The sequence below is a fragment of the Mixophyes fleayi genome, chromosome 4, assembly GCF_038048845.1.
Source record: "Mixophyes fleayi isolate aMixFle1 chromosome 4, aMixFle1.hap1, whole genome shotgun sequence".
Taxonomy (NCBI): domain Eukaryota; kingdom Metazoa; phylum Chordata; class Amphibia; order Anura; family Limnodynastidae; genus Mixophyes; species Mixophyes fleayi.
In genome coordinates this window covers 334,655,057-334,667,740 of record NC_134405.1, presented here as the reverse complement: position 1 = coordinate 334,667,740, position 12,684 = coordinate 334,655,057, and the positions used below count along the sequence as shown (strand labels likewise).

At 39.7% G+C, this 12,684-nt stretch overlaps 1 protein-coding gene across 3 annotated transcripts in view; it reads right to left on the bottom strand.

The window, feature by feature from the left end:
- Positions 1 to 1,616: 1,616 nt before the first annotated feature.
- LOC142153158 (estradiol 17 beta-dehydrogenase 5-like) overlaps positions 1,617 to 12,684 on the bottom strand; it is a 31,281-nt gene continuing 20,213 nt past the window's right edge. For 2 of the 3 annotated variants that reach the window (XM_075210485.1, XM_075210486.1), the window contains exons 2-9: positions 10,659 to 10,826; positions 9,516 to 9,632; positions 8,759 to 8,839; positions 7,717 to 7,839; positions 6,494 to 6,603; positions 5,392 to 5,557; positions 4,022 to 4,104; positions 1,617 to 2,312 (exon numbers count right to left, since the gene is read on the bottom strand). In XM_075210485.1, the coding sequence (XP_075066586.1) occupies positions 2,270 to 2,312; positions 4,022 to 4,104; positions 5,392 to 5,557; positions 6,494 to 6,603; positions 7,717 to 7,839; positions 8,759 to 8,839; positions 9,516 to 9,632; positions 10,659 to 10,826 (891 nt within the window). In that variant the 3' untranslated portion in view covers positions 1,617 to 2,269. The remainder of the gene's footprint in view (positions 2,313 to 4,021; positions 4,105 to 5,391; positions 5,558 to 6,493; positions 6,604 to 7,716; positions 7,840 to 8,758; positions 8,840 to 9,515; positions 9,633 to 10,658; positions 10,827 to 12,684) is intronic. The other variant, XM_075210483.1, reaches the window with a different exon arrangement.

Below are 12,684 nucleotides of genomic sequence, written 5' to 3'. Positions count from 1 at the left end.
ACTGCAAATGACTGGAAATTAGTGTTATTGAGATTAATAATAATGTAGGAACAAAAAAAAATACTAAAATCACATAATTTTGCTCGTTTTAGGATTATTTCTAAAAAATTCAAAACCAAAACCAAAAACACACGAGGGTGGTTTTGCCAAAACCAAAACCAAAACACGAAGCTAATCCAGATCCAAAACCAAAACCAAAACCAGTTCACGGGGGTCAGTGAACTTCTCTACTTCTTACTTGATCTTCCAGACTGTTCAGTGTAACTCTGCATTGATATAAAAGTGAGAGCGTAAAAAGTCATGTCATGAATTTATTACTTACAGTAAATGGGATAAATGTACCTAATCCTATGACTGGCATCTTCTTGCCACCGTAGAGAAAAACGCAGGAGTCTTGGTCCAGGTGAATCCGCTCCTGGTTGGCAACTGACATCTTGTGTGTGGCAGGTCAGAAAACTGCATACTCAGTACGGATGGTATTTTAGATGTGGTTACAAACAAACATATAAACCATTTCCTACAGGTATAAAATGTGTATTTTTTTTTAAATATACTCTTTATAAACAAAGTGCATTTGTTTGTTCAGAAATATTCCTACTTTATGCCTGACTAACTCCTGACAATGTACCACTGTCTTTTTTTTAACACGTAGGATTCACGCTGATTTATATAATCCGAATGCAGATTAAATGGTTTTTGATGCAGATGAGAAAGGGCTTTTAGAAAGTCCTCATTCACAGAAACGAAATTACACAGTAATAGAGAAGGTTTGCAAAGAACAAAATAAACATTGTTTATTCATTTCATGCTAGTTTTGTGTTTATACATTTCAGTTTTAGCGTTTCATTTATCAGTAAAGGGAAGATTGTTTTCAATTATGTTTTGTGGCATCCGCTTGCTCCGGGTACAGTTGTGAGTTTTTGAAATGTTTTCTATTATATTATTCAAAGCAAAAACTGCAACCAATGGAGAATAAGCTCAATGTACCACCCAAAGTTAAGTGATAACTGTAGAATATGAATATAAATTTGGATGGAAATAACTGTCCTGATTCATCAAGGAATATGAGTAAATAGTTGATCTAACATTCCAGAAAGAGTAGACTTGTACCACGTACCAAAACTTAACCCTTAAAGTTTATTCACAGAATGAATTTTGGGAGGTTGCCCTGCTCTCCCAGGAGCCCGAGAGGTCTCCCAGAAATGCAGGAGTCTCCCGGACATTCCGGGAGAGTAGGCAACTATGCGTTAAAGAAAAGCAGCTAATGAATCTCTAGAGACTGAAGTGTCTTTTGCATTTCTGTCTCCATTACTGAAGTCATGTTGTCTTACCTGTCAGTCTTTGATTAAATCTTGGTCTCCATGAAAATGGCCACCTCCATAGGCATCAATACATGGACATAGGACACAATTTCTGAACTGTGTCATCATGCCACAGATGGCGAAGCCAACCACGTCTTGTACTGGCTCAGCATCAGGGAGAATGCCGGACTCTCTAGGGAGTGAGGGAGATCACCCCTATATCAGGGAGTCTCCCTGACATTCAGGGAGAGTTGGCAAGTATGCTTTTACTTAATATGTGTAAATTCCCAATAACTAAAATAGTCCAGTAATAATCAGTCACTTGTGTTCATTGTGAAAGTATTTATTTTTCCATTATGTTATGGTATTAGAAACAGTCATTAGACTTTAAGGAGTAAATGTATCAAAGAATATTTAATAGCAGCAATAAAAAAATAAATGTCATATTGCCACAATTTTTAAGCGATGCTCAGCTGCCACAGCGAACAATATCCAGAGACGATAGCGTGAAAAAATGTAAAACACAAACCTTATATATTAAAATATATGGTACATAGTATAAAACCTATTTTTGGGTGTCGGTACAATAGCCCCAGTTATTTTGAAAATACTTTATTACATCGATAAACAATTATTTTTCAGGCCACTCTTTCTGCTACTTGCATTCGGAGAGAATACCAAGTACAATATTTGATACATAGACCCCCTTATGCATTAAACATTGGGGTAACTATCGCCAGAGGGTGTAAGTAATAGGTGGTCAAACAATGACTTATCACATGCCAAAGAACTCGTCACCCTTTGATAAATAGACCCGTAACAAAGATCCACCAAGAACAAAATTGAACCACAAAATCGGAATTATAAAAGGTTTTAAAAATTGTCAGCATTTCCTGTGTGTTTTACACCCGGCTCCTCCAGAATAACGTCCACACGACCGAGCATCACTTCACGGGTCTTTGTTCCCTTTAGTATTCGTCATGTAAGGGGTACTCAGGGTGATCAGAAAATCTGGAAAGATATATAACGGTATCATGAGAAAGCAGCGGGGATCGGTCTTATTCTTTTAAAGTGTACGTATCACCCGTATATAGTGGAGGTAATTTCTGAATCACATTTACGCTGGTGCGCTTAGATTTCCGCTAATAGCACCCTGGCGTGAGGACCGGGAATGGCGGTGTGTTGGGATTGGTCAGAAGTTTGCACTGGACGTTGGGATGAGTAGATGAGCAGATCGTTTGCGTTCATTGCCAGGCACGAATTAAGCGCGCAGTTGCGCCTAGTTTTGAGTAGCAGTGGGAAGAAAACAAGGTTTCATTTTGTGGAGCGCGATCTATCTGTCCTTTCCACCAGGAGGCTTGTATGAGAAAGCAGCCTATTTAATAGAAACTATCTACATTGCTGAGGCATGAGGCATTGGGTGCCTCACGTCTCAGTAATGTCCGTAGTTCTTGGAGAATGCACAGTTTGCATTCTCAGAAATATGGATTATGCTCACAAAACGGCTGGCTCCACGGTATGTAGGCGGCAGATATATATCAGGAGCCACTAATAACATTATTTATGGTCAAAAAGCTTTACATTGTTACTGATCTATTATTGGAATAAATGTAACCAGATGATAGATCTGCTGTTATTATCTCTAAAAATAAGAACTGTTGGTTAGATCCGGTTAGAATGTTACACGGAACCTCTGTTATTTCTTGATTGGGAAGTTGGACGGGACACGTTATTTGCAGCCTAGATATTTGAGTTTTCCAGGCTAGAAATGTCCCTGGCAATCCGCCCCTCATCCGCTTATTTCCCTGTATACATTACGGCTAAAGGACGGTGCACCTAATGTGTTTATATGTAGAGATCATGTGCAATACTCTGCAAATACCTCAATCCTCCCTGGTATGTGTGTGTTTTATTTATCGATGAAGGCCAACAGGAATTTTTTTTTTTTATTTCAAATTCAATTTATTTTAACGTTGAAACCTCTAGAATGTTTCATAATCCTGTAACGTGAGTCAACGGGGGAATTAATCGTATTATAACGGCCAACGGTTTTGTTTAATTTGTCATACGATATTTAGAAGTTAGACATTACTACAGTTTTAAATACATCCACATAAGCCTCTGTAAAAGTAGAAAGGGATTCTGGGTAATGTCATTGACATGTAAGCCCTTTGAGAATATCTCCCAGTAGCTCCCACGGGGCTGTCCCATTTCGTGGACCCAGGGTGGGGCTTCATCCTTGGGCGATGGGCGGATCGGGGAGCAGGTTTATTTACCAAGGATAAGTGGCGGAATTAATGTTTTAAATGATTCCAATGGGGCAGGGACTGATGTGAGAGAGTTCTCTGTACAGTGCTGAGGAATTAGTGGCGCTATATAAATAAATAGATGATGATGATTATTCCCCCAGGGCTGGTGGAGGATCCGCCGTGGGTCCTAAGCGCCCCCCTTTCCTCCTAGCAGAGCACGTCCTAGGCCAATGTGGCACTCCAAGTGTTGTGAAACTACAAGTCCCAGCATGCTTTGCCAATATATAGCAGCTTATTGCTGGAAGGGTATGCTATTAAAGCTTAGTAGCTATTAAAGTAACTAAAGTAACTATTCAGACACATGCACGCACCATTTATATGTATTATTTGCTAAACGCTTCCACATCATTTAGTACATACACACGCTCAGTTTATACACAGATACATTAAACATAAAAGAACAAGACGTACAGTGGAATGTTCACATAGCGCAGGTTCTTGTTGATTCCATCGATAGTTTTCATGTCCTCGGGCGTCAGCTCAAAGTCAAAAACCTGCAGAAATGAAGGGAACGTTCAACACAAACCATACAATAAGGAAGTGAGAATATAAATTACTGTATCTTTGAAGGAGTTAAGTTGGCATCACCTGCTTTATGTCTGACATCACCTATCAGTCATCTGGTGCATCTCACATAGATTCTAACAAGTTCAGAATTTTCCAGGCCAAGAATACATTCATTTATGGGCATGCTGGCGCCAATACTGGCGAGTAAACTGTTTATAGTGAGCAAGGCTGTGAAGCAGCAGAGGGCTGGCAAATTTTAGCCCAGTGGGCAAGACTCAACTCAGTAGCCTATTAGGAACATTTTAAAGGAAAAAAAATGCCCTCCAGCTCAGCCTGCCCCTGCTGTGAAGCCAGGGAGTCTGACTATAATTCATAGTTGCCTACTCTCCTGGAATTTCTGGGAGACTCCTGAATTTCTGGGAGTCCTCCCGGATTCCTGGGTGAGCAGGGCAACCTCCCGGTTCCTAAACACCTCTATATTAAAGTGTTGGGGGGCGGGGTTTATGACGCGAATTGCGTGTCATTGGGCATTTTAGGAGCGGTGCCAAATGATGCGACCCACCAGGTCCCGCCCCCAACACGCCCACCTCCCCCCCCGATCTCCCGGAGCACCTTTTGCCAAGGTTGGCAAGTATGCTATAATTTTATGATAATAAACTTTCAGAAGAAGAGAGCTGTACTGTAGTATAAAGAGAGAGCGCGCAAGATAGACAGCAGGCAAGAGAGCGTGAGCGAGCGAGCGGAAGATAGGGTGAAAGAGACAATAAAGGAAGCAAGAGAGAGAGTGAGCACAGAAGAAACAGGACAGACACAAGAGAGCGGGAGTGTGCGCAAGATCCAATTGTAAAGCGCTACGGAATATGTTGGTGCTATATAAATAAATGATGATGATGATGATGATGATGATAGATACAGGTAATAAAAAGGTTAATTTATTTTTATCCTAAGTTAACAATTTTGGAAAGTACTCCTCTAGACTTTAAGCAAGTTAGAGTAAACAAATCATGTAATCTGGTCAATTATAAATTGCCTCGTCTGCTTTCCTTTATTTTACATGCAGTATAGGGTGCGTTATAAACCTTTCTCCCATTCTACGCTGTACCCAGAGGTTACACCAATTTTCTTTGCCACTTGATGTAAAATTGGGCTTTGATTGTATATCTTGAAAACCAGATTAGACTTAAAGGATCAGCACAAACATATCTTAAAGGGTCCTTACAATGATCTCAATCTTTTAATCCAGAGGTAAAGAGAATTTCTAGCGGTTAATTTACCTTGAAGTTTTCCTTGATCCTCTCTGGGGTATAGCTTTTGGGGATGGCCACAACGCCGCGCTGAATCTGGTAGCGGATGGCGATATGCGCCGGAGTTTTATTGTACTTCTTGCCTATTTCGGCTAAGATGGGATCTTCCAGCAGTACCGGGGAGCTCTGATCCACCCTGAGGACAGAAAGGTTCACCTCTAATTATTTAAATATTCATCCGTCAGTATTTTATTTTATATAAGTGTTGGAAATAGATAAATGTGCAAAAGCAAATTGGGATAACAAAAATATGAATAAATTAAAAAAAGCAACACTACATATATATGTAGCTTTTTTTTTAAATTTCATTCATATTTTGTTATAGTGTTTAAATTTTATTCATATTTTGTTTTGCAGCCCCCTTCCAAATCCTTGCTCTTGTCTCGAATGTGTATTAAAATTCATATAAGATTTTGTTTTGCTGCTTTTCAGTAAAAGCGTAAATTTAATTTTGCTATAATCTTTTCACTTCTGATGGTAATGTTCTCTCTTCACCATTTTAATTTTTTAAGCTACAAGACTGCCTGCTGAGTTGGTCTCCTCTGTCTTATTTGCGTACGTTGCCTTCGGCATTAGGAAGGATCCATCAGAGGAGATGAAGGGGGGAGAAATAACCAATGGTAAGTGTAGACAGAGACAGAAGATGCCATCCTGAGTGACATGTGGGTGGACAAACAGAACAACGTCTGAATCCCTTAAAATGAAAGAGAAGACTCTCCTTAGGATAGGAGTAATGGTAACGCAAGGCAATGGGGTGCTTCGAAGTACATGGAGGGCCATATGGGGTATACAGGAGGCTCAGTTTAATTGGGGAAGATTTTTTCTTTTTCTAAACTTGCAAAATGTCCTGAAGACGTCCTTCCTTTGGGAGTGTAACCCTCATGTGAGCTGCAGTTGTACTCTGGAGGATTCCGAACAGGACACACAATGTCATTATCCGTGGCCCTTCACATGGAAACCGCAGCATGCAAAGACGACCGGAATCCCAGTTGGTCCCTCCATGTGATGTGTGCTGACATTTATAACATTGGACTAATAAAAATAGAGTAGAATAGCTACAAAATCTCCGTACCAGTTCTTGTGTCGGTGTGAGCCCAGCACGCTGTATCCGGTCAGCAGGATGTCCTTGGACTTGCAGTAGGCCAGCAGTTTGCCCTGATTTAGGTAGGGATGACATTCCACCTGCAAAACTCTACAATGAGTCACTGGCATACACTGAATATTTACACACAGTATATTCTATAACCGATTACATTGTGGGTGATTAATCCTGTGTTAGGCACATAACCGAACTTTCATTTTGGATGGGAATTTTGAGTAACATGAGGCCTTTAGATAGTTCTTAGTAAGTGCACAAGATCACTATGTATGGGAACTGAACTAACAACATCGCTGAGACAACACAAGGAATTGTGGCTTGTCACAGTACATTGGAATAGTGTACGATAGACTTTGCGCGTGATGATGAGAAAGGATCATTGGAGTGCGGTATCTCCCCAAGAGGCGTGCCCATTGGTTATTAAGCTCTTGCTCACCCTCAGCCTCTATTCCCTAAATACTGCCCTCCCATACACATGTTGCCGCACACACCCGTTGTTGATGATTACCTGTTCCTTTAGACTGGATATATCTAAGATACAGTAGGACTTGGGTCAGGCGCAATAGGCAGTTGCCTTTGGCACAAGAAGACAGGGGCACAGATCTAAACTCATATCCTAGATTCTGCCAATATTGTTTTGCTCCCAGGATAATGTATGGTCAGGGGTGTAGGAACCGGGAAAGGGGGTGGAGAAGAGGGGGTAGTTGCCCCCCCCCCCCCCATGATTTCTGTTGGGTGGGCAAACATTAGGATATGCCCCTCCATGGACTTCTACACAAAAGCCTTCATGCTACTTTCTGAAGTCATGGTATCTGTTCTAAGCTTATGAAACCTTTTTAAATTATAGATGGTCTTAGTATATCCACCAAATGTTCTGTAATATAGATTGCCTTAGTATATAACTAGATTAACGACTATGAAAAACGTACATTTTTAAGATGAACAATTGAATTTATCTAACGTTATAACAGCTATTGTACTAATTGGTAGTCAATATTAATAATTATATTATTTAATAATGTATAAATACATTTTAATAGTAAAACTAACAAAGAAACTGGGGTTGGCTAACCCAAGAAACACTGACAAAAAATTCTCAATGTCATAACTTGAGAAATGTACACAGGGCGATGTTTGGGTGATTTTGCAGGAACATGAGAAGAACGAGGGACGTTAGTGCTGGATGTTGCCTTTACCTGGTTGCAGACAGGTTTGTATTTCAGACCCGGTTTGTTGAGAATCTTTTCCAACTGGCGACGGTTAAAATTGGAGACACCGATAGATTTGACCAACCCAGCGTCTTTCAACTTCTCCAAAGCCTGCACAGGATGGATACTCATTGGTCAAAAGATAATTAAATGGGAAGCAATGTGTTGGCATGTCCACGCCCTCCTGTAACTTTCACTCTATACATTATATGATGGCCCTTATATCACCAAGGCTGAGTTGTGCAATTTTGATGCCCTTGGATACAGCACCGAGCCGGCTGTGGACAGTACAATATAATAGATATAAATAAACCAATACGTAATACAAATTTGTAAAATCTGTAGGTCATGTATCAGGTAATAAATCAATGTAATCTGAAGGTGCACAAACACTTTAAAGCATATATTTTCTATGGGCCTGATTCAATAAGGAAAGTAAGGCAAAAAAAATGAGTAAGTTTTCTCCTGGACAAAACCATGTTACAATGCAAGGGGTGCAAATTAGTTTATTAGTTTGCACATAAGTTAAATACTGACTGTTTTTTCATTTAGTACACAAATACTTGATAGCTTTATTTTTAAAACTGATCTAGGACATGCCCTGTCCCAACTATAAATCTGTCCCCGCATTTCAAATTTAGTTCCCCCTCCAACACAACATGGTTTTGCCCAGGTGCAAAGTTACTCTCTTTTTTATTATTTATTTTGCTTAATGAATCAGGCCCTCTGTGCTTAATTGCAAATTGTTTACATGTTAGAAGAGGGTACTACATGCACCAAATATAATATTTACGTATTTGTGCACAAGTTTTGTTTAAACCTTTATAGCCATCCAATCTAAACACACTGAGAGCTCTGGCTTTAATATGTATCTATATAGAGCTAATGGAAGTAAGTTATATTTGTTGGAGTTGTGTAATAAGATATACAGAAAAGAAAAACATTTGGATTTAATGCTGCAATTGGCCCAGTTCTTCTCTGCTCTAAATTTCCATGTTTCCGTCCTGAGCCAAACACACAGCTCACTTGCCTCCCAAACGACGCACAGGTCCGTACTGGTGTCCAGCAGCGCTTTCCCGTTTTCGTCCATAGGGATAAAACTTCCTCCAGCCTAGGAAATAAGAGCAGTTCATGAGATCTATGACACCCCCCTGAGGAGTTCAGGCAGAGATATTGGATGGAGACATGGACCCTCGTTCCATGTGGCAACTTCCCAAAGAAATCCGTGGAGCTGAGTTTTCATTAACAATTTATATTGAAAAATATCACCAGGTCACAGGGTCTATGGGGAGCCGTACATTCAATATCTAAGTAATTTTGCAACAGAGATAGAGACAGACAGAGCTCTACACGGAGAGCAGGGCAAATAGACCATACTCTCCATAGCCACATAAGGTGTGTGGCTATGGAGAGCAGTGGTGAACAGGACATACCTCCCAACTTCCCAAGCCACAGGACAAAGGTGTCCGTGGTTAGGATGACGAAGACAGAACCCTCATATCGGGACTGTCCTGCTTAAATCTGGACAGTTGGGAGATATTGTATCACTGTTATCCTGTGTGTCAATTTATATCAGTGAGAATCAGTTTTTTTAATTTTTTTCCTATTAAAACTTGTCTACTATAAAGAAAATTTTAATTATTATAGCCATTAAAAGTTGCAGTTCCATGACCTGTATAAAAGAAGATCCGTAGCCTCGTGCTTGTTATATGGATAGGTAAATACACAGTAACTTGTAATATACTGTGGAGTATATAATATCCCATACAGTGAATACAATGACTTACCTTGCAAGAAATAGGCCAGTGGATGAGAAAGAGGTCCATATAGTCCAGCTGAAGGGTCTCCAGGGACTGCCTCACATTCGGCTCCACCAGTTCCGGTCTGTGAAACGTTGACCACAACTGAGAAATGTAAACAATGCGAAAATAGGTTCATTGTTCTTGAAAATGGGGGACAACGATTTGCCTTTTTACAGCTTCGTAAACGTTTAAAGGTGACCTCAGTCCAGTGTTTAATGCTCATCCTTTAACTGAGAATAAGATATCAAATTATTTTACATATTTCCACTGACTTCTGAGTAAGGCACTTGCAAGTACTGTATAGACATATCTGCTCTCTGTAGCAGGAATTGGTCGCGGGGATTCTACTGAAGATATTACCGCGTTCACTGGCTGTAGAGAGTGAACTTGTGTTGCATAAGACTTAGTTTAGCCCTTCCAAAGTCACTGCACTGTTAGGACAAATGTTGTCATGCTCTAGCATAGGCTTATGAAAATGCCCATGCTCTAGCAATGAAAAAAGAATAAATACATTTTGTAATATAAAGAGAATAGAAATTTAAAAAAAACAATGAAAAGATGCACATTATGGGAACCAGATCAGCATAAACTAAGGATCTAGAACAGGGTCTAGACAACGTGTGGCCTGCCTCTTTATTTGGAATGTATGTCCCCATGATCATGAGTTCAGTCCATGTGAGTAGTGATAGGGGCCACCTGAATGTAGACAGTCAATTTAAGATTTTAGCTGACACACTTGGAAGAGTCACTGCAGTAAAATGTATATGCGCCCGTTTCATATGAACAAAAATAGAAAATATTATTAGAATTATATTATAATGTGTATAAAAATTTGGAGAGCTCATCATTCACTTCTAACTGGTGTTTGATACTATAATATTGTTTTTCTTTCCTGGTACTATCTATGTTTTGCAAAAGAGAGTAGACAAGTCCGTATTCTCCACCTTTGCAATGCCAGGACCCTACAGCAATCTTCAAGTACTGGATCTTGGGAATAATACTGTGTAACTAGGACTATCTATGACAATGATGGATATACTGGAGCTGTCCCAGAGTTCCAATGGAAGCACAAGGTGGATTTATGTCAACGTAGCAGTCCAGGATCTGTAGTGACCCTTGTAATGATACCTTCCCGGTATAGAACAGGTCTTCTCGTTTCACTGTCCCATCTGCAATCTTCTTCTGAATGCCCCGACCGACCTCCTTCTCGTTGCCGTACAGGTGAGCCCCATCGATGTGGCGGAACCCAACCTCTATAGCCACTTCCGTGGCTTTTTCACTGAGAGAAACTGGGATCTGGAACACAAGAGAAAGCAGAGAAGATGTAGAGTGGTCTAGAACACGAGAGGAAATCTAGAATGGTAGAATAACCTAGAACCCAGGAGACGGGACAAAGGATGTGAGAGCAACGAGCCGAGATGGTGAAAGGAGAACAAGAATGTAAGATGATGGCGGAAAAGGATGGAGCATCATTAAATAAAGGTAGAAAGATCTAAAGATCAGAAAAGAGGCTATATCCCTCTCAGAACTGAGGTCATGTATCCTATGAAATATCTATTGAATATATATGTGTTGTGTAAGAGTATCCAATAGGCAATCTTTCACACATTGAATATATGCCTGCTAATTCATGTTGAAAATAAGTTTTATTTTATTTTTTCAACTGTATACCATCTTTATTGCATTATGCTATGGCTCCTTGAAGATAGTTTATAGTATTTTGTTCTTACCATTAGTAATTTAGGGCCTGATTCATTAAGGATCTTAACTTGAGAAACTTCTTATTTCAGTCTCCTGGACAAAACCATGTTACAATGCAAGGGGTGCAAATTAGTATTCTGTTTTTGCACATAAGTTAAATACTGACTGTTTTGTCATGTAGCACACAAATACTTGATAGCTTATTTGTACACTGACATTTAAAGTTGATATTTGGGTGCTACATGAAAAAACAGTCAGTATTTAACTTATGTGCAAAACAGAATACTAATTTGCACCCCTTGCATTGTAACATGGTTTTGTCCAGGAGACTGAAATAAGAAGTTTCTCAAGTTAAGATCCTTCATGAATCAGGCCCTTAATTCTTATATTTGCAGGTTAGTTTCCTAGCAATGCTAGATTTACTGTGCAGTTTCAGCCATAGGGGATTTGGTGCTATCTTGTGACAGACATAGGTTACTGCAGGCATACAAACATGTATAACCATTAGTAAGAGAGTAAAAGAATTGACAGCTAAGAAAGCCAGTAACAAGTCACATCGTTTTGAAAGTCTCGGATAAATCACATTTTAATGCCACACATGTGACTAATGAATTATATGCAAGAAATCTATCCTAACGCTGGTTACAAACTTTGGACTTGTACATCCCAAAATTATAGCAAATATGTTTCGCCCGAATCGGGCACATACTTATAAAAAGGCCCCGAACGAATTACATGGAAAAATACAATTAACATAATCTGCTTATATGCTGCCCTGGGCATTTGTTTAGTTGGGCTAGGTAGTAAGTACAGCCCCAATTACAAGAATGTCTTTTCTCTTTCAAAGGAAACCTCACTTAAATTTTGTTGAAAATTCCTATCCCCCAACCTATAAGATATTTTGAAATTTTATTAGTATTACCTTTTCTGCTTCCTGTTTAGCATATAAAAGGCTTTTCCTAAAGGGTGTTGTCACCCAGACACATTGGGCGTAACCAGATGGCTTCATATTCCTAAAATTGCTCTGTGCCGACTTATTGAAGTGAAAGGAAATTTTAGCCGGCACACATCAATTCAGTTTGAAAAGATAGGAGTCTGAGCTCGCACTGCCCCCCCCTCCCCCCCTTTCCTCACTCCCTACAATAAATCTTGGCAGGCAGCCAGGACTATTGTTTGCAACATTGTTGCAACAGTGTTGTAGTTCTCTACAAGATAGTTAACCCTTAGTTCTGCAGAAAAGCTAATCATTTTAGATCTTGTTTTCAACTATAACGCTGGGCACCCACTGACATTTTAAATCTGTATAAAAATGCATGCTCAAGCACCAGCGAAATTGTGAGGTCAGTCAATTGATCTCAATTAGTTTAACTTGTGTTACATGCATTGAAACAAGCTGGCGGCTTGTTGGTTTAGAGAATGATCTCTTGTACTTTAGCATGAAATGACGAAATCA